Source organism: Colletes gigas, unplaced genomic scaffold (genome assembly GCF_013123115.1).
Source record: "Colletes gigas isolate AHSC1104 unplaced genomic scaffold, ASM1312311v1 Colletes_gigas_Sc00002, whole genome shotgun sequence".
Taxonomy (NCBI): Eukaryota; Metazoa; Arthropoda; class Insecta; order Hymenoptera; family Colletidae; genus Colletes; species Colletes gigas.
In genome coordinates, this window is record NW_025106631.1 from 4,539,200 (window position 1) to 4,567,115 (window position 27,916).

The 27,916-nt window shown below is 43.4% G+C and overlaps 2 protein-coding genes across 5 annotated transcripts; one reads left to right on the forward strand and one right to left on the reverse strand.

Moving 5' to 3' along the window:
• Positions 1–3,358: 3,358 nt before the first annotated feature.
• LOC122400261 (40S ribosomal protein S12, mitochondrial) lies at positions 3,359–11,178 on the reverse strand. 2 transcript variants are annotated; one of them, XM_043401630.1, is made up of 5 exons: positions 11,036–11,178; positions 10,642–10,689; positions 10,504–10,551; positions 3,591–3,815; positions 3,359–3,530 (listed from the first exon to the last, which is right to left on the reverse strand). In XM_043401630.1, the coding sequence occupies exons 1-5, from the start codon at positions 11,097–11,099 to the stop codon at positions 3,400–3,402; spliced, it is 516 nt and encodes a 171-aa protein (XP_043257565.1). In that variant the 5' UTR covers positions 11,100–11,178; the 3' UTR covers positions 3,359–3,399. The 2 variants fall into 2 exon arrangements, with proteins under 2 accessions (XP_043257565.1, XP_043257557.1); XM_043401622.1 differs by having other exon boundaries at positions 10,504–10,554.
• Positions 11,179–12,707: 1,529 nt separating this feature from the next.
• Positions 12,708–26,396, forward strand: LOC122400228 (protein IWS1 homolog). 3 transcript variants are annotated; one of them, XM_043401591.1, is made up of 12 exons: positions 12,708–12,893; positions 13,759–13,869; positions 15,307–15,458; positions 16,477–16,543; positions 17,239–17,489; positions 18,182–18,494; positions 22,005–22,479; positions 22,839–23,141; positions 23,273–23,331; positions 23,944–24,116; positions 25,416–25,578; positions 26,098–26,396. In XM_043401591.1, the coding sequence occupies exons 2-12, from the start codon at positions 13,771–13,773 to the stop codon at positions 26,152–26,154; spliced, it is 2,112 nt and encodes a 703-aa protein (XP_043257526.1). In that variant the 5' UTR covers positions 12,708–12,893; positions 13,759–13,770; the 3' UTR covers positions 26,155–26,396. The 3 variants fall into 3 exon arrangements, with proteins under 3 accessions (XP_043257526.1, XP_043257533.1, XP_043257519.1); XM_043401598.1 differs by lacking the exons at positions 23,273–23,331; positions 25,416–25,578; positions 26,098–26,396 and having other exon boundaries at positions 23,944–24,114; XM_043401584.1 differs by lacking the exons at positions 22,005–22,479; positions 22,839–23,141; positions 23,273–23,331; ... (1 more) ...; positions 25,416–25,578; positions 26,098–26,396 and having other exon boundaries at positions 18,182–21,362.
• Positions 26,397–27,916: the final 1,520 nt, after the last annotated feature.

Below are 27,916 nucleotides of genomic sequence, written 5' to 3' on the forward strand. Positions count from 1 at the left end.
GTGACTTTAGTGATCGCTCGCGGGCTTGTCGACGCAATCGTCAAATTATCGGTGATTTTAGTCCGGTTGTTTGCGCGGAACGTTAGATAACGCAAATGACTAATAGAAAGTGACATAGTTTTGAACGAATCGTCGATTTTCTCGATATCGAAAACCCTCTTGTCCGATAGCGATAATGTTTCGAGGAATCGGATTCGCGCGATGTTTGATATTCAAAGTTTGCCCAGCGTTAAATAATCTCGACCTGGCTGTTGATTTCTGAATGGTCGAAGGATCCATGATCAGTGTTGAATAAAAAAAGAGTGCATTTGAATCAAAAGAAATCACATTTGATCGGAATAATATCGAAAATACTGTAACAAGGGTAATCGTAAAGCGTGAATGGACATTGTGTGGCGTTCGTTGAAAGGGGGAATGGTTTCTTACGAAAAAGGCATACTGCCCGGACAAAGTTGGCAGGTAGAAGGTATAGTTTCCCTATAACGTGCAATATAACGATTCGCAGTTCGACCGAACCGTCCACTAATCGTGACAAATGTTTCGGACTTGTCCTCCCCCAGCCATGAACATAACATCGCATAAAGCCAGAGGCAATATGCTGGATACAAACTCATTATGGGTTACTATGGAACCATGCTATTTAACGAAGAAACTCTTCTTCCAACGCAACAATGCGTCAACGTGGGTTCAAAAATAAATAAACGTCGACATCGATCGTTTACCTAACTCGAAACTTTTCGAACAAAATTATGTAATTCCGCTAACAGTAATATTATTGGTCTCTGAATTTGCACCCGTTATATAATGTCAAAATGTACAGCGAGTCCGAAAATAATTTATGCGTCGAAGGTTTCGCGTTAGCTCGTCTCTGGACGGGCATTAGCCCTTTTGATAGAATTCGACACCGAGGCTGTCCAGAGTGTTTAGAAAAAAGTAACATAATGGCTGGAGACGCATTAAGACGTTCGAGGCAATTACTTTTCGATTTATCTTACGGTCGGACCACCGGCCAAGTTTTGCCAACAGACTTTCGAGATTTGCTTATTTCCGGTCCTCGCGCACGCCTCCTATCCCTGCGGGAAACCCCTTTCTTTCTCTGGACGCTTTCGCGTTTCGTTATGTCGCAGGACACGCCCTGGGGGCCGATCTTCGTGAACGTATTTCGTTCCTTGACCGAGTGATCTCCATTCAATGGCGACTCTGGCCGAATACCTTTCCGTATAAACAACTTGCCCGATACGTCTTGTTTGCCACAAAGATGATTCGGGTCCCACGAAAAGCGTGAGAAAACCGAGTGCTTTGTGTCGACAGCAGACCACGACTTCCAGAGAATAAGTATGCTCCGATCTCCAAAGTAGAAGCAAATCAATTAATGGAAAATGTTTTTTTTTTGCAACCCTTTCGGTATGACTCGAGGCCTCCATCTTGGAGGACGCAATGTATTGTTATCAAAGGCGTGTGCAGGGTCGCGTAAAGATCCATCGATCGCAAAACTCCAGCCTCCCCGGGAACGGCGAAACCTGGTAAACCGAAACTAGAAAAGCCGTTTCGGCAAACGTAGCAAACCGAGGACAAAACTTTCGAGAGCAGATCGCTCGGTGTCCGATTACTAAGCCGCACGGCAAAGAGTTGAGAATCTCGACAGAGGCCAAAAGCGTTTACGCGCCATTTGTTTGAGAGGCCTTCGAGAGGAGTGACACGGTCGCTGGAAGATCTCTGCGTTCTGTGCCCTCCTGTCCGGCTTTGTCGTCGCCCTCGAACTATTTCCACGTTATTCTCTTTCGAGGTTTCTTTCTTCCTACGAAACCAGCTTCCCTCCCGCGACGTTCCTGAAAACATCCACAGGCCTCAGTCTCTGCTCTTATTTCAATAACTTTACGCAAATGCATATCGATTAAAAGTATTTTTCTTACCAAAAGTCTCTTCTAAATTTTTTTACTTACATTTTTCTTTAGAAGAAATTGACTATTTTGACTAGTAAAATGCGAGTTACGAGCGAGCACGGTTTATCAGGACGAAACGTGTATCGACAAAGAGACCGTGATTATTGCGGAAAACCGTAATAAAGCAACCGGTATTATATAAAGGGCAAAGAGGTCGTAAATGGGAATGTCGCGTTCTTCCTGAAATCTCCGAGTCAGGTACACGCTTGTCCAGCAGCGCAATAAAAGTAGCTGGATTTTCTAGCGAACTTTTTCCATGCCAGTTAAAAACGTCGTCCGAGAATACCGTCGTTTGTTTTTATTGTACGTTTACAACGGATGGAACGGGGACCAGAGGATCGGCTGGATTAAGGAAAACTCGATTATAGCGAAACGGATTAACTTCGCCTGACTTCGGGAACAGTTTAAATTAGTTAACGACCATTGTCGGCCAACGCGTGAAAACTCTACATTTCGCTTACCCTTGGACTCCTTTTTTTACGATCGACAATTTTTCCCCCCAAATTCTGCAATAACACCATTTAACCTTTGTCTAAGAACGACCGAAAGAAGCGCAACGGGAAAACTTAATAACCTCGAGTCCGTCCTGCGCAAGCCTTTTGATAGCAATCGCTACGATCGTCCCTTCCGCGGGTTCTCAATTCGCTTTTACCCTGTCTCGTTTTCCTCCTAATTCCAAATTACAAAACTAAATGTTACGTTTCGAATTTCCGTGCTACAAACTGTAATCAAAAATGGTGGATACCTTTCTACGAGGTACTCGTCGAACATCTGCTGATTAATCCTTTCGAAAAAGTTTAATTGGCCCGCCTAACATTTTGTAAATTGTACACACGCCCCAGCTGTTTTGCGCGCGTTAATTGAAACGTGAACGTTGCGTTCGAGGATCCAGTCGACCAGGTTGAGAGCCAGCCTTTTCAAAACATCGAGATATTGGTCAGCGTGTCATATGGTCAATAGCCAGTGGCCGCGTGGGTGGATGCAGGGTGCAGATGCTGGAAGGCCCGCGGCCAACCCTTCCGTAATAATGTCCAAAGAAGGGGGCTGCGCCCGGGACCCTTTCCGCATTGTGACATCCCGATATACCGGGGCAACAATGCGTCTGCGTCTCCTCTCGGGATGACGATCCAGCTAACGGTAAACGCGCGGTGGGGATCGACAGCCACCTCGTCCGAAATGTGTGTCAAAAGGCCGCAATTTGTGGGCCGAACAGATCCGGAAAGCGTGACCTCGCCAAACCCTTCCATCGATCGAATTCACGACGATACACGGACAATTTCGATTACCGTATTTTGTTTAAGAAAGTACGGATCTCGCGAAATTGCCAAACTAATGCCACGAGGGCTGCAACAACCTACAGCACTTTACTTTTAAGCTTAAAGTAAACTCAATATTTCGAACGTTTTATTTCCCGATTTTTACACAACATTACAACCATCTCCACGCGTATACTCTTTCACGTTTTCTTAACTGGATGCGGCAAATCGTATTTCCCTCGAACGCATTTTATCTTGACACCGGGAGTATCTTGCAGCCTTCCCACCTTGCACAGCACAACGTTGTGTTCTTGGAGATTGTGGCCGACTTCTGTAACGCGGAACGAGGCAAATATCAACTGTATCGCGATTATCCTTCTGGTATACTTACTGGGAACGTAGGCGATCATCTCCTTGCCGGTCGAAAGCCGCACCATAACGCACTTTCGATTCGCTGAATTCGGTTTCTTTGGTTTTTTAATCAGCGTCTTCAGAACCACGCCTTTCGCGAACGGTTTCCCATCCAGTGGATTTTTCTTCTTATTAAACACTTTGTAGGGTCTGCCGAGCCTGTGCATCCTTTGCAACGATGATCCCAGTCTTATCTGTTCGAATCCTGGGGCAAGAAAACAATTCAAAGATGCAAGAAATTAACGCTCGTTTTCAATCTCCGCTCTATGCAATTAGACGCATTATTAAAAGACTTCGATCTCTTTGTGCGAACGTATACGGATAAAATAATTTTTAGACACACGGTATTCCGCAAAGGGTTAATACGTTTATTCCACACATTTACAAACGTGAATGCCGCTCGAAACTCGATACAATTTTCGTAACAATAAAACCTTCTTTCCTAAACAATAAGCTATTCCGACAATATACCTGCCGTGCTTAATTATACAAAAGCTTACGGTCTCGACGACATTTCCTGCCCCGAAAGCCGTTAAAATCCTAAACTCCGAGAAATCGATTTTTTTCGACGATCCCGACGCGTTGCAGGACTAGCATTCCCTGCGGGTGATCTTTTTTTTATTAATTCTCAATTATCGCGAAGAACTCCGTACCGACTTTCGAAGGGGATCGTCGTTCGAGCAGCTCCCCGAAGACGTCGATTCAATTTTCATCGCGGGAAGATTGCGCGAACAACGCGACAAAGAGACTCGGGAAACTCGTGGAGGAGCCAGATAGAGAGGCAGAGAGAGAGTCCCCGAGGATCAACGCGTCCTAGTCAAGGGCATTGTGAAAATGGAAGACCCACTGCGCGGTAACGGTACCGGGAAACTGAAAACTCTTTCGCAAATAATCTTACGAGCCTAAGAAAAGAGGGTCTACGACGACGGAATATCAAATATGACGGACGCCTGACATCTGCAAGCCGCTCGACGAAAGCAGTCCTTTCTCGCTCGAGCGTGCATAAGCTTATTAAGCAACATTGTTACGGGGCTTGGTCCATCCAACCTTGCAACGAACGTTCGGTCCGTGAGGTCGCTGAGACTCGAACTCAACGCCGTGCGACCGCCATTTGCAAAACAGCGCAACGGAGAAAACTGATTGAGAACTCTGATTACTAGAATTCGTACGAATACAGAGAATGACGATAAAAATTTCCTAATTTCCTAATTACTTAACTCGACGCCGTTCGACCGCCATTTGCAAAACAGCGCAACGGAGAAAACTGATTGAGAACTCTGATTACTAGAATTCGTACGAATACAGAGAATGACGATAAAAATTTCCTAATTTCCTAATTACTTAACTCGACGCCGTTCGACCGCCATTTGCAAAACAGCGCAACGGAGGAGACTGATTAAGAACTTTGATTACTAGAATTCGTACGAATACAGAGAATGACGATAAAAATTTCCTAATTTCCTAATTACTTAACTCGACGATGTTCGACCGCCATTTGCAAAACAGCGCAACGGAGGAGACTGATTGAGAACTCTGATTACTAGAATTCGTACGAATACAAAGAATGACGATAAAAATTTCCTAATTTCCTAATTACTTAACTCGACGCCGTTCGACCGCCATTTGCAAAACAGCGCAACGGAGGAGACTGATTAAGAACTTTGATTACTAGAATTCGTACGAATACAGAGAATGACGATAACAATTTCCTAATTTCCTAATTACTTAACTCGACGCCGTTCGACCGCCATTTGCAAAACAGCGCAACGGAGGAGACTGATTGAGAACTCTGATTACTAGAATTCGTACGAATACAGAGAATGACGATAAAAATTTCCTAATTTCCTAATTACTTAACTCGACGCCGTTCGACCGCCATTTGCAAAACAGCGCAACGGAGAAAACTGATTGAGAACTCTGATTACTAGAATTCGTACGAATACAGAGAATGACGATAAAAATTTCCTAATTTCCTAATTACTTAACTCGACGCCGTTCGACCGCCATTTGCAAAACAGCGCAACGGAGGAGACTGATTAAGAACTTTGATTACTAGAATTCGTACGAATACAGAGAATGACGATAAAAATTTCCTAATTTCCTAATTACTTAACTCGACGATGTTCGACCGCCATTTGCAAAACAGCGCAACGGAGGAGACTGATTGAGAACTCTGATTACTAGAATTCGTACGAATACAAAGAATGACGATAAAAATTTCCTAATTTCCTAATTACTTAACTCGACGCCGTTCGACCGCCATTTGCAAAACAGCGCAACGGAGGAGACTGATTAAGAACTTTGATTACTAGAATTCGTACGAATACAGAGAATGACGATAACAATTTCCTAATTTCCTAATTACTTAACTCGACGCCGTTCGACCGCCATTTGCAAAACAGCGCAACGGAGGAGACTGATTGAGAACATTGATTACTAGAATTCGTACGAATACAGAGAATGACGATAAAAATTTCCTAATTTCCTAATTACTAACTCGACGCCGTTCGACCGCCATTTGCAAAACAGCGCAACGGAGAAAACTGATTGAGAACTCTGATTACTAGAATTCGTACGAATACAGAGAATGACGATAAAAATTTCCTAATTTCCTAATTACTTAACTCGACGCCGTTCGACCGCCATTTGCAAAACAGCGCAACGGAGGAAACTGATTAAGAACTTTGATTACTAGAATTCGTACGAATACAGAGAATGACGATAAAAATTTCCTAATTTCCTAATTACTTAACTCGACGCCGTTCGACCGCCATTTGCAAAACAGCGCAACGGAGGAGACTGATTAAGAACTTTGATTACTAGAATTCGTACGAATACAGAGAATGACGATAAAAATTTCCTAATTTCCTAATTACTTAACTCGACGATGTTCGACCGCCATTTGCAAAACAGCGCAACGGAGGAGACTGATTGAGAACTCTGATTACTAGAATTCGTACGAATACAAGGAATGACGATAAAAATTTCCTAATTTCCTAATTACTTAACTCGACGCCGTTCGACCGCCATTTGCAAAACAGCGCAACGGAGGAGACTGATTAAGAACTTTGATTACTAGAATTCGTACGAATACAGAGAATGACGATAAAAATTTCCTAATTTCCTAATTACTTAACTCGACGCCGTTCGACCGCCATTTGCAAAACAGCGCAACGGAGGAGACTGATTGAGAACATTGATTACTAGAATTCGTACGAATACAGAGAATGACGATAAAAATTTCCTAATTTCCTAATTACTAACTCGACGCCGTTCGACCGCCATTTGCAAAACAGCGCAACGGAGAAAACTGATTGAGAACTCTGATTACTAGAATTCGTACGAATACAGAGAATGACGATAAAAATTTCCTAATTTCCTAATTACTTAACTCGACGATGTTCGACCGCCATTTGCAAAACAGCGCAACGGAGGAGACTGATTGAGAACTTTGATTACTAGAATTCGTACGAATACAGAGAATGACGATAAAAATTTCCTAATTTCCTAATTACTTAACTCGACGCCGTTCGACCGCCATTTGCAAAACAGCGCAACGGAGGAGACTGATTGAGAACATTGATTACTAGAATTCGTACGAATACAGAGAATGACGATAAAAATTTCCTAATTTCCTAATTACTTAACTCGACGATGTTCGACCGCCATTTGCAAAACAGCGCAACGGAGGAGACTGATTGAGAACTCTGATTACTAGAATTCGTACGAATACAAAGAATGACGATAAAAATTTCCTAATTTCCTAATTACTTAACTCGACGCCGTTCGACCGCCATTTGCAAAACAGCGCAACGGAGGAGACTGATTAAGAACTTTGATTACTAGAATTCGTACGAATACAGAGAATGACGATAAAAATTTCCTAATTTCCTAATTACTTAACTCGACGCCGTTCGACCGCCATTTGCAAAACAGCGCAACGGAGGAGACTGATTGAGAACATTGATTACTAGAATTCGTACGAATACAGAGAATGACGATAAAAATTTCCTAATTTCCTAATTACTTAACTCGACGCCGTTCGACCGCCATTTGCAAAACAGCGCAACGGAGGAGACTGATTGAGAACATTGATTACTAGAATTCGTACGAATACAGAGAATGACGATAAAAATTTCCTAATTTCCTAATTACTTAACTCGACGCCGTTCGACCGCCATTTGCAAAACAGCGCAACGGAGGAGACTGATTGAGAACATTGATTACTAGAATTCGTACGAATACAGAGAATGACGATAAAAATTTCCTAATTTCCTAATTACTTAACTCGACGCCGTTCGACCGCCATTTGCAAAACAGCGCAACGGAGGAGACTGATTAAGAACTTTGATTACTAGAATTCGTACGAATACAGAGAATGACGATAAAAATTTCCTAATTTCCTAATTACTTAACTCGACGATGTTCGACCGCCATTTGCAAAACAGCGCAACGGAGGAGACTGATTGAGAACTTTGATTACTAGAATTCGTACGAATACAGAGAATGACGATAAAAATTTCCTAATTTCCTAATTACTTAACTCGACGCCGTTCGACCGCCATTTGCAAAACAGCGCAACGGAGGAGACTGATTAAGAACTTTGATTACTAGAATTCGTACGAATACAGAGAATGACGATAAAAATTTCCTAATTTCCTAATTACTTAACTCGACGCCGTTCGACCGCCATTTGCAAAACAGCGCAACGGAGGAGACTGATTGAGAACATTGATTACTAGAATTCGTACGAATACAGAGAATGACGATAAAAATTTCCTAATTTCCTAATTACTTAACTCGACGCCGTTCGACCGCCATTTGCAAAACAGCGCAACGGAGGAGACTGATTGAGAACATTGATTACTAGAATTCGTACGAATACAGAGAATGACGATAAAAATTTCCTAATTTCCTAATTACTTAACTCGACGCCGTTCGACCGCCATTTGCAAAACAGCGCAACGGAGGAGACTGATTAAGAACTTTGATTACTAGAATTCGTACGAATACAGAGAATGACGATAAAAATTTCCTAATTTCCTAATTACTTAACTCGACGATGTTCGACCGCCATTTGCAAAACAGCGCAACGGAGGAGACTGATTGAGAACTTTGATTACTAGAATTCGTACGAATACAGAGAATGACGATAAAAATTTCCTAATTTCCTAATTACTTAACTCGACGCCGTTCGACCGCCATTTGCAAAACAGCGCAACGGAGGAGACTGATTAAGAACTTTGATTACTAGAATTCGTACGAATACAGAGAATGACGATAAAAATTTCCTAATTTCCTAATTACTTAACTCGACGCCGTTCGACCGCCATTTGCAAAACAGCGCAACGGAGGAGACTGATTGAGAACATTGATTACTAGAATTCGTACGAATACAGAGAATGACGATAAAAATTTCCTAATTTCCTAATTACTTAACTCGACGCCGTTCGACCGCCATTTGCAAAACAGCGCAACGGAGGAGACTGATTGAGAACATTGATTACTAGAATTCGTACGAATACAGAGAATGACGATAAAAATTTCCTAATATCCTAATGTCGCTTTAAACCTTCTAAAAATCCGCGCGTCGAATGAGATTCGTGACCCAAGAGGGGTGGGTTCGTTGAATATAAGTGAAACGTCGAGGATGACGGGACAATTTCGTGATATTCTCCGTGGTCGTGACAGTCGATGATTTTTCCATGGTCTCTTGGCCGGGACTGTACCATTGTTGTTCATTTCGAGATCTGGCTGACCACCGTCCGTCAATACGACAGATGTCCAAGGCTGCCACTGCTAATCCGACCTAACTCGGACTTAACTAAGCCAAGAGACCAGCAGAACCTATTATGCACGGAAGGCAACCCCTTTTTCCCCAAGATCAATGCGCAAGATTACATTGCGAAAATTTTCGACGTCGCGGTTACGCCTTTGTCGCATCCGCGCAGCCAAGATCCCGGTCCAGGTAAAACGGCTTATCTCCGGGTTACGAACCCCGCGTAACCTGCGAAATATTCGAAATTTTGCGTAATTAGAAACTACTCGGGCACGATCGCGCCACGCTCGAAAGTGTTATAAATTTTGTTTTTTAATGGAAACCTATACTTTACTTTTAATAAAATTGTAAGAGATTCTGTCCGTATCTGGGCACCCTCATTAGATTTTAGATACAACGATCGAACGATTGTCGTAGTGCTCCTCTTGGGTAGGTTAGCGATAAATGGGAAAATTCGAGTCCTTCGCAGGCTGTACCCATCGCAGATCGTTTCTGACAACTGGTCAACCACAAATGGACACGTCACCCCCTTCATTTCCCAGCGATTTTCGGTATTGGCCACCGAGGACACAGCTCTCCCCATTCGTGTCCTTTCTTGCGGAGTAGCCGGATCCCTTTTTGCATTTCGAGATCTCTTTTCGTGGGGATCAAAGAGGTAGAGACTGCGTGCGCTTTTGCGAGCCACGCGCATTTTCGCGAAGAATAATGCCGGAAAGCCGTGGTCCCTTTTTAGCTCGACCACCCCTTTTGCCGCATTTACTCCAACAGAGATACAGATCCGTCCAAAAGGCTTACGGAAACTCGAGATGTCACTCGAATTCCCAAGGCATTGTACCGCCTTGTTACACTTGTGGGAAACGCAAACAACGACCATGAAATTTCGCACGATTTCACGTAAATGGGGTCACCGTGGTTTACGGAAAGCAGAGTACCGGTTTTTTTTCGAAATTTTAGACATTGTGTTTCGACCACTACCCCAACCCTCTTAGAATTTTAAAAACTATTTCCTTTGTGTTTTGACCATTGCATAATCGAAGAATGAAATCTTGTTCAGTGGTAAGTATATTCCAGAGACAAATGTACCGCTTTAATTTATACTATGTTAAAACATTACCTTGTATTATGCTTCCAATGCTTGACTTGGCATTATTCAATAGGTTGCCTGTTGAGGAAAACAGAAAGTTTTACTTCTTAGACAAATTATTTAATTCATAAACTGTAACATATTTAATTTCAAGATTAAAATAAATACCTTGAATGTCAGGATTCGCACATAGTCTTGTTAACTGTGGCCTGATGCCTGCAACAGACGAACACATTGTTGATTGTAAATATATACACATATACAGTAAGTAGTGGTAATTCATTAAATATTTAATGGTAGAGAAAATTTCTGTAAAGGTAAGGTAAGGTGTTAAAACTAACCTAACATATACTAGCACGATTTTCAAATAAAATTAACTGCATTTGCGTAACAACAAAAGGCAAATGACTCAGAGTAATCGTTGCTACGTATACTAAGTTCTAAATATATGCAAAAGTGTGAAATATCATTCGTAAAAGCAAAAATGTTGGTAAGTTATTTACAAAGAGGTTATGTTTTTGAGGTTAGATACAGAAATGTACAAATAAATATAACAGTATACCTCCGATAGAATTTTGTAGGCAGGACCTAGCAATGTTCACTACACTCTTAGTTAGAATGTTCATGACTGACGCGATTAAATTGTTTTTCGATAATTATCCACGTTTAAAGAACTGTGCACCACCATAACAATGCTTTACCATAATCGGAAGAAATCTGAAGTACCGACTGGTATCAAACTCTTGATAAGTTACTCGCAATCGTAACCCTGAACAAGGTGAAAATTAAAATTGATACGAAAAGACAATAAGTGCAATATTTATTCTACATCTCGTCTATGAATAATTAAAACTAATTTTTTAAAATAGGCATCTTTGACGAGAGAACAGAAAATTTGTCGAGAAATTATACCATCCTTCACTAGATAGCACTACTAACCTCGTCAGTGTAACGGAAGAATTCCTTCGTTCTAAATATTAAAGAATTTTTTTTCTCGAAAGTGGGTAGAATTTCGGGGATATGTCTATTCACCAAAAATGAGTGCAATTGACCCCCGCACCCGAAAATAATTTTTCCAGAACGATTTGAAACTTTTCAATTTCGTCGAAAAATTTGTCCATCTTCCCGAATTTTTTTCTCGAAAATGCATAGGATTTTGGAGGTATGTCTATTGACCAAAAATGATTATAATTGACTCCTGTAATCGAAAATAATTTTTTCAGAACGGTTTGACATCTTTTAATTTCATCAAAAAATTTCTCCAGCTACTCGAATTTTTTTCTCGAAAATGCGTAGGATTTTTTAGGTATGTCTATTGACCAAAAATGATTATAATTGACTCCTGTAATCGAAAATAATTTTTCCAAAACGGTTCGAAATTTTTTAATTTCGTCCTAAAATTTCTCCACCTACTCGAATTTTTTTCTCGAAAATGCGTAGGAATTCGGGGGTATGTCTATTCACCAAAAATGATTGTGATTGACCCCCGCACCCGAAAATAATTTTTCCAGAATGATTTGAAATTTTTTAATTTCGTCCAAAAATTTCTCCACCTTCTCGAATTTTTTTCTCGAAAGTGTGTAAGATTTCGGGGGTATGTCTGTTCACTAAAAATGATTGTAATGGACCCCTGAAATCGAAAATAATTTTTCCAGAACGATTTGAAACTTTTCAATTTCGCCGAAAAATTTGTCCACCTTCTCGAATTTTTTTCTCGGAAATCTGTAGGATTTCGGGGGTATGTCTATTCACCAAAAATTATTGTAATTAACCCCTGAAACCGGAAATAATTTTTTCAAGACGATCTGAAATTTTTTAATTTTGTCGAAAAATTTCTCCACCTACCCCCTGTCGATTTTTCTAAAAAATCTGTTGTTGATTTTTAGTAAGTTTGTTCGACGCTCTAGGGGAATGTTGTTGAATACTTTTTCGTAGGTATTCATGAAATAATACATTCACTATGGTAGAACCTTTGGAATCAGCTACTTCTTCCTCGAATCCCCGAAGCTCTACGAAGCGCCAGACGGCGATGAAGCGAATCGACGGTTCGTAGGACGACGAGGAAATCGAGGACCCGAATCTAAATAAATCGATCAGTAAATAGATCGAGCCTGCTTCCTCCTACTGTTTTGCGATTGGTTAGCAGGGGGTGCAGGGAACGGGGATGCTGGGGGGAGAAGGGGCCGTGTATTTGTGGCGTTCGAGTCGGCAGCTGCGATTTGCCTTCTGGCAAACTTTATCGTGACACCGTTTTGTGCGTGTTCGAGAGTTGGCCGGTTCGTTCGTTCGTTCGATCGGTCGGTTCCGCCGTGATCGATCGGTCGGCTTTTGTGCTCTCGATGAATCCAGTGATATAGCAATTTACCCTGTGCATAGTGGTGCATCGTTCCTGCGACGATCCCAAACCGCGAAACTTACTGGCAAGTAACGGAGTTAGAGGCGAATCGTTGTGTAAATTCATCGCGCCGCCTAGACTATATTCGTTTCGGTCGACGCGTGCGGCCACTTCCGCGTACATACTACGAATTCCTCGCGGCGGACACTGCGTTCCGACGTTTCGATTTTTTTTTTTTTTTTTTTTCATTTCGATTTTACCTCGTATTTCGCACCACCGGAAGACGAACGTTCGATCGCACGCGCTGGAATCGAAACGACCCCGGAAATCCTCGATCGTGACCGATCGATCTACGTGGCCCACGGTTCGTTGTTGGTTTTAATCGGTATTACGTAACGAGGGTGACTTTTAGTATTCACGTGCAATTTCCTTCTATTTTACAAATTATGGTTTCTGAGTATTTTTTCAATGTCAATGTCATTATCGATTCTGTTGGTTTTCTTCTTTCGTGCGTCCACCGCCGGAAACCGGAAGAATAAATTAACGAACGACCGTGAGCTCGCGCGCGAACGATCGTGCGCCAAGTTCCGGAGTCTTTCAGATTCGAATTGCATGCGGTTCCGGTCGACGCGCGCACTCGGTGTTGGGCAAAATGCAATTCAATTGACAATTGACAATTAACATTGAAATCGTCTCGCTCGTTGATCGTAATCGACAACGAGACTTTTTAATTGTTTTCAAGTTGCCATTAACTAAATAGATTAATGCCCAACACTGCGCGTCAACGCGATCGACGAAGCAGCTCGAGGAAATTCAACCTCGCCGAACTAATTCTGTTTGTTTCGTGTTACGTAATCGATCGAACCTAAGCGGAAATCCCTTTCGGGATTGATCTTTCGAACGTGGAGGTCACGGCGATTTCAACGTGATCGCGAACGCACGATTTTCAGATGTAGATCAACATGGCTGTCAACATAAAATTCACAAAATTCGACAACACACCATGGGGATTTCGATTGGCCGGTGGAAGCGATTTTCCACAGCCACTGACTGTCATCAGAGTACGTATCCTTTGTTTTCGCTACTGTTATTATACCATTAGAGCACGCTATTGTTAATGCACACGGTTCTTCAAAATTTATCTTGCAAATTTGTTATCTTTACTTGCAAAACACACTCATGAGATTGGTATAGAAATATCTGGGATACTCTGCGTATCCTTTTATCGACGAAGAAGTCAAAGATTAAATGGATTTGCCATAATTTCGTTTGTAGAAGAAATTAATAAAAGTTTGGTTTTACATCCGTATCAAAGTTAATTTAAACAATTTGATACCGATTTCGTGTCCTCGTGAACGACTATGCAAATGCATCGATGCACGAACGGTTGCATACTCGTAGGAATATACATACTCGTTTACATCGTCGATAAGGTAGGAATGCTTGGATCATTTTGAATGATCTCTACTTCTACGTTATCGACGCTTAGTGTGAACAGGGCGGTAAATACAGTTTTCTCGCAAACTGCTGAGGATATCGTCTAAATTCTTTTGACGGGATGGACCACCCTCGTTTCTCGTAAAATTTCAAAAAAAGTATGACAGTTTTTGGAATTTTAAAAAGCATTACCAAAGACAGGCAACATTTTCTCATTTCGTTGGCAAGCTTTTTGGTACAACAGAGGTCATTAATGTACCCAGTAAATATAAAAAAAATTTGTATGATGAAACATCATAGGCAAAAATATCCCACGACAAATTAATCACAGACGAAAGTATGACACATCATCAATTTGGGGGGAGGGGGTTAATGAGTCAAGTGTAGATATATTGTGAGTTCCTCCCCCGCTCACGCTTTCGCTTGATAATACACGCACATATTGTTATAATAAAAAGCATTCGCTAACGATGAACAGTGAACTGAAAATAGTAAAGCTATTACACGTTCGCTAATTAAATTAACAAAAATATAATTAGAAATAACCGTGATATTCGTCATGAGATATTTTTGCCCGCGATATTATGTCACGAGACGATGACTGATGTTTTGACGTGTGTTATTTTCTCGTGCACCGGTGTACTTATCTTCTTTTTAAAGAAATTCAAACGCAAATATTTGTCGTACGATATAACGACCGTCTAAATATTCTCGATAAATATACGAAGACTGAAACATATTTTTGCAAGTTATTGCCGCGCATACATTAAATATACTACTGCAAATTGGGTCTTCGTTGCTACGATAAGGAAATACGCAGAAGCAGTCGGTTATAAATAGCAGTGGCTGAATAGCGAGATACCAAAATGTCTCGGACCGCAGAGGGTTGAAAAAACCTATAAATTTAAAGTTTACAAACTCACACGCTTCTAGGAGACGATCTCTAGGTTCTAATTAGGGGTTTAAATATTTAGAATAGTTACACCCCTGTCATTGTCGTGTTATTCCGTGGTTGGCTGTGCCTCGAGGGTGGTTTAGAGATAGAAAAATGTGTTTCTCAGGTATCGGAGGAAAGCCTCGCAGAATGCATGGGCTTGAAGGTCGGCGACGTCGTAGTGAGACTAAACGATCAACCCATCAGCAGCTTGACCCACGGTCAGGCGCACGAGGAGCTCATGCGAGCGGGGAATAATTTCGTTTTGGGTGTGTTAAGGTAAGTTAGCGAAAAGAGAAGATTCCTAATAAAAACATTGCCTCATTTCTACGACAACGTAAAACACACACAAGCCCCGGGACATAAATAAAAACAGAGTGTAAACCCCCTGGAAAATCTAATGTAAGTTTCTCTGAAAAAATTCTATTGAAAATCGTTGGAATGAAATGTTGAAACAATTATCGAGCACATCGTCAATAACGCTTGCAATATCGTTCGACGTAATTAATTATCGGCTTTCGACACGATATCTAGAGGGCTCGTTTCGCTCGATATCGCCGCCTGGACCACCACCCCTAAAGACGCCGTCTTCCTCGGCGACTCGAGCGACGAATTCGCGTTGGTCGAGCCTGGCCTAGGACGAAAGCTTTCGTCGTCCGTCGGAAGTGACTCGGTCAAGTTAACCGTGAAAATAATCGCGTCCCAATGTCAACGACACGTTGTTGCATCGTCTCGATCCTCTTGGACCGCGAAGCTTAACTTGAACTACTTTCGACACGCGAGAATTTTATTTCGTATACGCGTCGGGCTGATTCATCGCCCGGCGACGCTTCTCGACGCCGTCGATCCATCGTTCGAACGGTCCATTAGTCGACGAAATTATTATTTTTTTTTTTCTTTTCTGGAAACGATCGTTGACGGAATCGCGCGAGCAACGCACACGGTTGTCCATGCACGTTCGCGCGCATTATAATAATATACGCCGGGGGCCAGAATATCCCGGCGTACGGGCATACGTGTGGCAACGAATTGCAACACTTATAAATAGGTGACCCAGAATGAAATCTGTTTATCATTGGTCGGCGATTTTATTGCTGGCATTTACACCGAGCGCCGCGGTTTGTTCTCCCCGATCCCTCATTACCCTTTCGCGCGCGGACCGGCTCAGAGGCGTCGGCCTTTCGGGAAACGAGTCGAAAATCGTTGCACGTTTCGCGTAAAGAAAAAAAAAAAAGAAACGCGACCGGGTCGTCACGTTCAGCCCAGAACCAGCTAATCGGCCACGGTTGTTGCGCAGACAAGAAGATCCCCTCAAGGCTTTGGAGGCGCTGTCCGAGGAGAACATCGTTCCATACAAGATCCCAGTAGGTACCACCACCAACATCGATCGACCCTTTTTTTTTAAACCCTGCGATACTGTACGCGTAGTCTCGTCGACGCTGCAACCCCGGGGAAATTGCACCCCCGGCTCGTGAAAATAAATCTATTGACAATCTAAGAGTAAACACGCTCTATGGGAATTTAAAATAGTACCACATGGTTAAAATAGATCGAACACGGATCGCTTGAATAATGATTTCCTGCGATTAATCACGATTTTGAGCGCTTATTAATGGCTTCCTGCGATAAATCGTGAGTTTTCGGCAGCAGATCGCGGTTAAGGCGAGCCGGTCGCCATTATTCAACCGATATTCGGATTCTAAATCGTCTAAAGACTAAATCGTCGCGCGGTCGGATCGAAATATGAATGGAAACAGCTTAATTATTTTTAGACGATTTATTAACGCCGTTCACTGCCCCCGGAATCGCGAAAATATTTATAACTACGATATCCGGTATAAGGAGTTTTTAAATTATCGGCGACCGGGGGATATTTATTTTCTGTTCGGCGAATTCCTGAGTCAAAACCGTCCCGACCCACATGTGGGTCAGCGGACAGTCAACGGCGTTAATTGTTGGGGAATGAATCATAACGTTTCGACTCTCGACGCGGACCCGTAGACTTATGATTAATAAGAGATATCGATCGTCGTTTCCTCGTCGTAATCGGATTGGTTAGCTCGCAGACTTGCCGCCGCTGTTCCCGGAGGAGATCTTGAAGGAGGAGACCGTGATCGAGCGGACGGAGGTGACGATCACGTACGAGGAACAGCCGCTCGAGGAGGAGGTCAAGCCAGAAGTGGAACCGCTCCCGGACAAGCCCAAAGACACGAACAGCGAGATCGTGCCCAATCAGAACCTCACCGACGACGAGATCGCGCAGCTCATTCTAGAGGAAGAGGAGCTCCTGAACGATAAAGGAGTTTTGGGGTACCGATTCGTCGTTTCTTCTTTGCACCTCGCAAAACTTTCGTCAAACATTGAAGAATTTCCTTCAAACGTTTCGTACATTTCCAAAAGAATGCTTCCAAAACGATTTTTACCTTTAGTTGGACAAAAATATGCTTCTTTATATGAGAAGTAAAAAAGGTTCAAGAGTTGCGCGTGTACTGTTCATACACGAGAAGAAGGCACAGTGTGTTTACATTCCCATTCTTGCCTCTGTTGTTGGACGAAGACGACGGCCATATTGAAATTGCATGAGACAAACTATTCACTAAAATTGCCGATTTTTGTCGCCGTTTTCGACCAATAACGATCAATACCTGTAATGGATTGGAGATGTAAACACTCTGTGCCTTTTTCTCGTGCAAGAACAACACACGTGTATACTTCTTTCCGTCCCAAAGGGATCATCCTCGTTGAATAAATTTATCTATCTCTTTACAAATATTAATTCAACTGATATATAAATTTCTCGAACATTAAAAAAGTCAACAGACACAAAGAATGTATTAGCAGCATTACTTTGAGACGAAAGTGCGAGTAACCCTGAAGGATCTCGAGTGACCATGACCATTAATAATTTTGACAAGCAATTTAAGGGAGCGCTATAATTTGTAGGACGCGCGTCTGAAATAATTGTGAGCTATAAAATGTAAAATTGTTTGCCGCGTTTCCAGGGTGAACTTCAAGAAGCTCCGTCCCCGCGTGACGTCGTTGAAGCAGTCGAAGGTGATAGAGGAGCTGCAGAATCTCGCGACGTCCGAGCCGCCGTTGGTGGAGCAGCTGAAACGCACGTCCGTGTTCCTGCAGAAGCCACAGCGGCCGATCCCGGCGCCCCGCAAGAAGCCCGAGGAACAGGAAGAGACCGAGGTCGAGTCGTACAGAGTGGTGATAAAGAAGCAGCAAAGAAGGACCATCACCGACCGGCTGCTGGAGAGCGGGCTGCTGAAACCGGAAGACGAAAAGACCCCGGAGCCCCCGACTCCCGAGGTAAACATGGCCAGTAACGAAACGCTGGCGATAGTCGAGGAGGACGATCGTTCGTCGGTCGAGGTTCCCTGCTCGCCGGAACAGGAACAGCTCGAGTATCTCGCCACGCGTCCCGAGGTGTTCGTCACGTATCTCGAGATCGACCCGAGTCGATGCTCGTCCCGCGACGGGGAGGTAGTCACGACGCCCCAGTTGTCGAAACGCAGGGAGAACGCGCCCGTGGCGCGACGACCGCCGTGCAAGCGCAGATTGAAACGGTTCTACACGAGGGCGCACTACCTACGGGGGTGCCTGTTCGGGAAGAGGGGCCACGTCGAGGCCAAGAAACCGACGAAACCGAGGTCCTCGTTCAGGGAGCGGCTCTGCCAGCCGAACGACGACCGCGATCGCGCGACACCAGCCGTCGTCCTGGCCGCGGACCAGTCCGAGAAGCAACCGCGTCGCGGGGGCGTCGAGAAATCCTCGAGGTCCAGGATGAGGGGTCGTTACCTCGAGACGTATCTGAAACGGGTGGTCGAGGGGCTGCTCGAGGGGCTGCTCGAGGGCTCGGACGGCGCCTCCTCGAGCAAGCTGTTCGATCTACTTGGCGAGAAAGAGGTCTCGTGCAGACGGACCCGTTACGCGGAGAGGATCCTCGCGAGGACCGTCCGGTTCCTGGTCGTTCGTCTGCGTTCCGACGTGTTCGCGTACCTGGAACGCTCGACGAGCGCCGCGGCGCCGTGCTCGCGGACCCGCAGGCGTCTCTACTTTAAGGGTCGTTACTTCCAGCGCGTGATCCGGAAGAACCTCGAGTGTCTGACGAATTATATCAAGGGCGTTCCGTCGCCGGTCGGCGTACGCGCCGCCAGGAGGAGGAGCTCGACGATGATCAAGACGAAGGGTCGTTACTTGGAGAGGTGCTTGATCCGTAACGGTCTGCTCGATCGTTTCCCGACGCGTCCGTCCTCAGTGGTCTCCTCCAAGCGGAAGCTGTTCGTTCGCGCTCGTTACGCGGAACGCGTCGCTAAGATGCATCTCGAGTCGCTAGGTTCGATCGTTCGTTACGTTCGTCGCCAGGTTCTCCAGAGTGTTTCCGATTCCTCGTCGAGGAGCGATCTGATTCGTTCCTCGAAAGACTTCATCAGCGCCGAGGTGTTCCATCGCGGTAGCAGGCGTCTATCGAGGTCCTCCAGAGTCACCGTGCCCCGAGAAACCTCGACGAGCCTCGCGAACCTTCTCCGCGGTTTCGTTCGCGATTTCGATTGGCTTCCGTTGATCTTCGCCCGCGGATCGAAGGACGTAGAGAAGAAGGCGGTCCAGGACGGCGATCGCGACGGTCGCCGGTTGTCGTTCGTCCCGACGATCCTCTACGAGGGCCTGACGAATCGCATAGGCGTCGATTTCACGAGACTGGTCGCGTACGCGTTCGTGCCATGCACCTCGATCATCTTATTGTACATGTACAAGTAGATCGTTCGATGGTCTATAACCGAGTATGACGCCAACATCGGACAGTACTGTTATAATGCTTACGATTATGTTTAGATTTAAAACGACGTCACATGTTCTAGGACATCCCTAACAGACGCTAGATCATCATGGGCCATCTGTAAACGTATAGAAACGAAAATGATAATGAAACAGTGTTCGTCGTAAAGTGTGTGTTCTGTATCTTCATGTCCAGTGTAACATGTAACATGTTTCTCGTGACTAGAGGCTGTTGGTACTTGTCCCTGGGGCCGTGCACAGAAAAATAATTAACTAATACTCGATTTATTTCGATCGTTGTAACGTTTTACTAAAGTAACAGCATCTACCTTAACCCCTCAGCGACGGATGACCGCGACTCTCCGTTTCCGTCACCGGAACCAGCGAGTCGCGTATTCCGATAAACTCGTTCACTAATATACATACGTCTTATTAACTCAGTTTAATATGGATTCAAGATTCTTATCTGTACGATACTTATAATAATCTTGGCGGGAGTCTGTACCGTGGTGGACCGACTCTGAGGGGTTAATCGGTACTTTATTCTCTGTTCGATCGGTACGGTGCCCCAGAAAATATATTTTAAAACTTTTATTCGGTAATTAGGACCAAATTTAATTTTCCAGCGGGGCAATCCATGGTCTTCTGCCATTATTCTTACTTCGTTCTCTGTAAAACGTGGTAATTGGACGAATCAAATTCTGAACTAGCGATTGTATTCTTTCGAAAATTCCTGAGAGTATGAATTATAGAGTTACACTTTCTTGGCAATTCAAAAGAAATTCAAGATATATTTTCGTAATCAACAAAATAGATTTCCTACTATTTCGATGAATAATTTAAAGATTCCAGAGAGCAAAGAGACCAAGATTTTCTGAGGCACCCTAACGTTCCACGAGGTAAACGAATCGTTTGTTTCGGGACGGTGTAACGCACGGCCCCGCAAGTACACGTAACCGTAGTACAATACTTATTAAAAAAGAAAAATACAAAAGTCGAAAGTGATCGTCACTAGCACGTCGAATTCATTCGCATCTAGTCTAACGAGTGTAGAGTAGAACTCTCGAATCTCGCGTTATCATGCACGCGTAGATCGATGCATGTATCGTATCTTACATATACTCTCATTGTCAATGTACGCACAAACATGGATTGTCGAGAAAAAAAAAAAGTACGTTCGAAATAAAAAGCAAATGTATCTGGATGCACCCATTGCTAGAGTCTCGATAACCCTTTAATGCCAAACAAAAAAAGAAAAAAAGAAAAAAATAATAGAAGTTGTTGGGACGCAGCTGTCTCGTCCGGAACGACGATCTATCCCGATATCCTGTCCGTTCTCCGGAAACGAACACGAGTACTAACTCTCCGTATCGAACGTAAAGTACTCGTAACGATAACGATCAACCCAAATGCGCACAGAATCCGGGATCGATGGAAATTTGAATTTTTCGAAGGTATTACACGGCCTAACCTGTTCCTACCTTCTCTAATTTTGAGATTATCAACGACGGGTACCAAAAGTCGCCATCTTCGAGTCAATCGAGTCGTTCGAATCATTGAAATCCATAATGGTCGCGAGACCAAACTCTGATAATTCACGTATAATGTTTTAAAAGAGATACATATTTAAATTATGAAAAAAATTCACGATCCAGGCCATCTGCAGAGACAATCGCAAACTTCCGCGACTAAGACCGTGAATTTATTTGCTAATTTAAACAACGTCTGAATCAGTTTGGACTTTTCCTGTAAAAGGCAGCATACTTTCTCGAGGTGTCGTCGGAGTTTGCTTTCTCAACCATCGGGAGCCTCTTCGTTTCCAAAGTGCGCGATTAAGAGGCGAGCTTAAACCGAGCCAAGAGTTGGAAGCTAGCTTGAAATCCCATCTCTATCTATAACCCGATGGACGAAAAGTTTCGTGCGGAGAGGAGAAGAAAGGGAATTCTGTGCGCATTTCAGTCCCGCTTCTTTGCACGACCAGACCAAACAGACAGTTCGCTCTGCACGATCCCCCCAATTCTGTAGCTGTTTGTCTGAATTTAGGCGACGCCGTCGGCGACCCCAGACCCCGGCTGTAGATCGGATCAAGAACGCGAGGCGGAGTCGCGTCCGGAATCGAAGGCGGAGTCCTCGAGACCGGAAGAGTCCGACACCGATCAACGACCGGAAGAGAACGTTTCCCGCGACGAGGAGACGGCCGTGGTGACGGAAACCGCGCGCGACGAGGACGCGAGCCGCGAGCATTCGACGCGGGAGACCGTTTTGAACGAGATCGAGAGAGAGATGGCGGACCTGTCGTCGAAGTTCGACAAAGAAAAGATCAGGGAGCTGGTGAACTCGGAGATCGACCTGAAGAAGCAGCTGGACAACGTACAGAGACAACTGCTGGCCCTGAAGCAGCTACCCAGCGAGATCGAGACCCACCTGAGAATCGTATCCGAGCAGCTGCAGAAGATCATGGAGCTCAGCGGCGCCCAAAATGGCGTCGTAGCCGACGACAGCGACGAGTCGCGCCGAGGTTAGGCTCCTTTAGCTTGGTCTCGATCGGTAATCCTACGGCCGGCCGCGAACATATTTTCAAATTTCACGCGTTTATGGCTTTTGAGGCGATGCCAACGCGCCGCGCAACCAGGTCAGAATTCACTCGACGCGCGTCCAAAATACGGACGCGAACAAATTGACGCGACCACCGTGCACGCTTGGCAAATTTTACTTCAGGCCCGTTCGTAGATCTTCAATAGTTTACGAATACGTCGTGACTTATTTGGTTCTATGTGTTTTCCAGTCTTAACTAGCGAACGAATTTGAACAAAGTTACAAGTTTTAGATCGTGCAGTTTATGGTCTTGGTGGTGAATGCGTTGTTACGATGTTTCAGAGGCCGAGGAGCCGAAAGAGACGGCGAAGGAATCCGAGGACGAGGATCACGAGGATCTGGAGGACACGGAGGAACAGGACGTGACCGAGTTCACCGAGGATTTCTCGTACACCGCGTACTACGACGAGCACCATCACACGCGGATGGTCGAGCAAAGCGTCGAAGAGGAGGAGGAGGACACCGAGACGCAAGAACTGGACGGAACATTGTCAGTGAAGAGCGAAGAGGGAAGCAGGGTGAAGAAGTTCGTTGTCTCTTACGAGACCAAAGTTCTAAAGTCGCCCAGCCCGGCGCCCTCCCATGGTAAATATTCATTCATTCCCTTTACCAACGAACCGACGTTGGAGGTAACTTTTATAATTCTAAAGGATCAGTTTTTCACGTAACTGTTTCGCCAAGTAACGGTAACGAAAACGAAGCGTTGTGTATTGTAGGAAGTTTCGAACCAGATCCGAATCTAGCGCCAAAAGATCAAGTTATACAGGAGTTACAGGTATTCCGGAGAGTGATGTGGAATGTATACGTTACTTGTTCCCTGGGATATGCTCCTTTTCTCGTGAATTTCGTCGTTTGGCTGAAATTTAGATGCATTTCAGGTTTTATCTCAAAGAATCCAAATTTCAGCTCGATCCAGTATGTTGGTCCAAAAAATGTCCAATTTGGCACGACCCCCTATGAAATACACATTCTCGTACGTCCTCCCCTCGCAGTGCTCCTGAAGCTGCGTTTATATCGAGCAACTATCGAGATCGATCAAAATTATTAACAAATTAATAGAGTAGAACGTTGAAAATCGTATAAAAATGGTGGTTTGAAGGAAGGTTTTTGAAAGTTGCCTGAGTGAAACGGAGCTTAAGAGAGCCGAAGCGAACGTTGAACGTCCATTAAACGTCTAGAATTTATCCGTGACATCGTACGGTAGAACGTTCGTTCGAAATTGTGTTGCCCTTCGAGTTTTAAGGTCCTTAAACTTCGCGGGAAGTGAAAGTATCCGTGTCACGCACGTTACCTGGTTATTTAGCCGCGAAGCACGTGAATCCCTGGGTAGAACCCGGGTCGCAGAACGTTAACTTCAATGGTCGAATGACGGTTTCGCGTTTTGCAGCAAAGAATGCAGCAAAGAGGGAGGAAACCTTCGCAAGATCTCTGGCCCCAGGCTAAGCAGGTCGAGCTGACTCTCGGCCGCAGATGGAGGTGTCCGAATGATTTCTTCAACGACGAAATGATCGCCGAGGTTCTATCTTCCCAGGCGGAAGTTATTCGAGGCAGAGCCCTAGGGTGAGGCTACCTTTTCTTGTCGATTCGATGGAAACAGCTTTCAATTAACTCCTCTCGCTACGAAATCATCCGCGTGCGCACCACTCATCGCATTCTCGATACGATGATTTTAACCTGTTCCGCTATAACAAACATTTACTAAATAAAATAATCCTGACGAACATTAACACGTGAGAAGTTATTGTAATACGTCCTTCAATGAATCCTAATCTTATTAATGCAAAGCTTACAGGCATTGGGTTGTAACACAATTATTTTAAATAACTTGGTAGAAGTTTGGAAAGAAGATTAAAACGAACGAAGGGTTTAGTGCCTCTGTTCTTTTTTTAATTTCCTCCTTTGCTTGATCGAACTGTTCGACTCGAAGCGATCTCGTGACCTCTTTGCTTAAAGACATTCCTAAGATTACAATTCATATTAGTCAGACGGCACAACGATGCGCCGATAATGTATGAGTAATTGAGGTTGCACGCTTCATAATGATACACATAAACGTGCATTTAAATATTTTATCTCGCTAGCTGTAAAAAATAATAATTATGGTACAACCTAATATCATAGAAAAATAAGCTACTAAAATTTTTGTAGCTGCAGTATGCGAATAATTTTTAACAAAATTCGTCCAATTAATCTAGATATTGTACGCAACGTCTCTCGCTGAATTAAAAGAAAATATTAATATTTAAGTTAACGATCCACATGTACCTAATTTAATAAAATTGGCCATCCATTTATCTTTGTGGCTCCAAAATATTGATAAGCACCGATAAATAAACGAATAGAAGTATATTCTCTGTGATCACAAACGAATTTTGCATCGCTTTCAAAAATGGCGCTTGGATTTCTTTGGACGACAGGAGCCTCTGAAAATATTTTTGCAACGCGAAACAATTTCCCTTGGACAAACACGCGCCATGCTTACTTCTTTTTGGATGTCAAATTAAACGTGACAATTTTATTTTTTATCGAAGTTTTTGAAATTATCGCGATGTAGAAAGTATATTTTGTTACTGTAGGAACATCTGAACATTTTTTAATATATACGTACTAACAAATTTAGAGATTTCGTAACACTAATGCCTTGTTTGCTTTAAGTAATAAAATAAATGAAAGATTGCAGCAATAAAATAATTAACTGGACAATTATAAAATAAGATCTAACCAACGATTGTATAACTAAAACGGTGCAACAGATTTGAAAGTTGATTTTATTCATACCGTGAGCAGCGGTATTATAGCGTACGTTAATAATCCAGAACGAAGTATGCATTGGTAATCGTCGATAATTGATTGGCGCAGAGTGAACTTCAAGAAGTACGAGAAGACGAATCTACCGAACTACGATCACTTGATGAACTCGAGCGTCTATAAGATGATTCATAAGATGGACCGGGAACCGAAGAAAGGAATTCCAGCTAGGCCCGCGAAGGTGAACGCCGCGGAGGACATCATCGAAAGGGTCGTACGTATTTCACACGATTCTACGATCATTTATCTTCGAACAAGCCTAGCAAGAAAGACCGTGATCTGAAAAAATCACTTTTCGAAAAGAATTCGATAAACAGAAACGAAATGTAAACCTTCAATTATCACGTTTCTTTCTTAAATTTCAATCATCCGTTTATTACGTACATATTAGATAAGATGTAACACATAATTAATTATTTTCTCGTAAATTTCAATACTGATTTTTATCTGTAATACCCACTATCGATAAACATTAATTTCGAGTAGTTTAATCTTCCTACTCCAAAGATTGAATATCACAGTTCTCGACAATATTCAAACGTTTCGACTCAAAATTAATATTATATAATATTATTTTTCAAATAAAGTGCAGTATTCAAAAATGGCGCCCATAGACAGGCGTCCAGCTCGCTTCCGATCGAAAGATTTACACTAAAAAACTTACTCGATTTCAATCGGAAGATTAAAAGTGGCCCTGAAATTACTCATTCGAGACCTTTGTCGCCTGTTGCAGAAATCTCCGGCGCTTAGCATGGCGGACGACAGGAGCACTCGAAGCGTCAGTCATTAAGGCCGCGGGGCATCGACGACGAAAGGAAAACAAGAATTTCTTTTCTCTCGGATGCGAGAACACGTTGAACAAACACACCGAAACGCGACTCGTCCACTTCGAAACGATTGCGAATACGTGCGCTGCGATCGAATAGTGTCGAGCATAAGTGTAATTAAGTACGTGTGCGTGTCATATATGCATGTCTCTGGCTGCGATACATTGTCAAAAAAAAAAACATTATGGAGATTAAGCGTTAATAAAAAAAAAGGATTGATTCTTTTTCGTAAAAAAAAATAAAACATTGTCGCGTTCTGTCTCGCGCCAACAAAGAGATCCTTTTGTCCGTTCGCCTGGCAATTTTGTGGCTACGATTGCTAACCTTGCAGCTGCTGTCAGCATCGGTTCTGCTTACTCCCGACACGGGTGCAGGCATTCCCATTAACCCATATACGAGCCAAAGGCATTCCAACCCGTCATTTAACGTTTCAGCCATTTTAATTTCGATAAGGAAAAATTAATTTAAAAGAAGGTGGCGTTTCAGGACTAATTTTTCTACAGTACACGCTTTTGTGGGGACAGAAATTATTGTAATAAGCTTCTCTGGTGTACATGGTGGCACCAGGAAGAACTGCTCGGTGTACCCAAGCTCTTATCGCCGGTTTAGACAGTCACATCCCCGGAGAACAATTAGAAAAGTTAAACAGAGTAATCCTAGAAGAACGACCACAAAATAGTCGCGGTTCGACGCAAAGTGGTTCTGCTCCACGACTTCTAAGGCCACCAAAGGAACATTGTCCAGAGTTAGAATGGAAAATCCTTTCGCGCCCAGCTCTCCGCTCGTTGCTCCATCCAATTTTTATCTATTCGGATTGATGCAACATAGTATGCGTAGTATGCGAGCCAAGGAATGTTGATTAAGTCTGGAAACGTGGCGGTGATTTCATTGTCCCGGAAGATTACTCATTCTATCGACTCGGAATTAGCCTATTCAGTGGCAGAAAGTCGTGAATCGTTACGTACCAGTTAGTTTCTATTCGGATGACAATCCTCGTTGCTGGTATCAGAGTAATCAATTATCTCTGAAATATGTGGTACCAAAACAAATTTTCCTCGTCGATAACGGTGATCGACAGTGAAAAAAGATACCCTCGCGTGCAAAAGAGATTCTATTATATTGCTGTCTTTTAAAGATCCTCTTCGAAACGATATATATTGTTAAGACGTTTGGAAACTCTTTATAGTAAATGAAGCGATTTGCACCCCAATTTTTTATATTCTAGGAGGGCAATAATAACGTTTAGATGCTAACATAGTAAAACTCAGCTAAACATCAAATACTGTCACTCCTATTGAATTGGGATCATCTGCTCTAAGTGCCTCCTATGTTGATGGGAAATATCGTTAATTTTTATGCCATTTTAAGGAAGTATTCTGTATTAATCTATCACTATAGATTAATTCTACATTCTCGTCTTATTTTATTTTAGTTGTAACAGTCAGAGCCTCCAGGATGACCCAATATCCCATAAAATAAAACTCGAATCCGTCTTCGAAGGCTCCAAAGCAAAATCTCGCAGAAAGCCAGCGTTCTTCGGGGTCCAAGAGGCGAAAGCCCCCGTAATCGCGTCGCGAGTCTCGTGAGAAACTGTTCGTAGAGGAGATAAGCCAAGTTTCATCTGGGTCACGTCTCGATCGTAGCGTCCTGACGCAACCGTCGCGTCGGTTCGCGATCCACGCAAGAATCTTTTTCGCGGAATCGGATATCCGAGAACGGATCTGA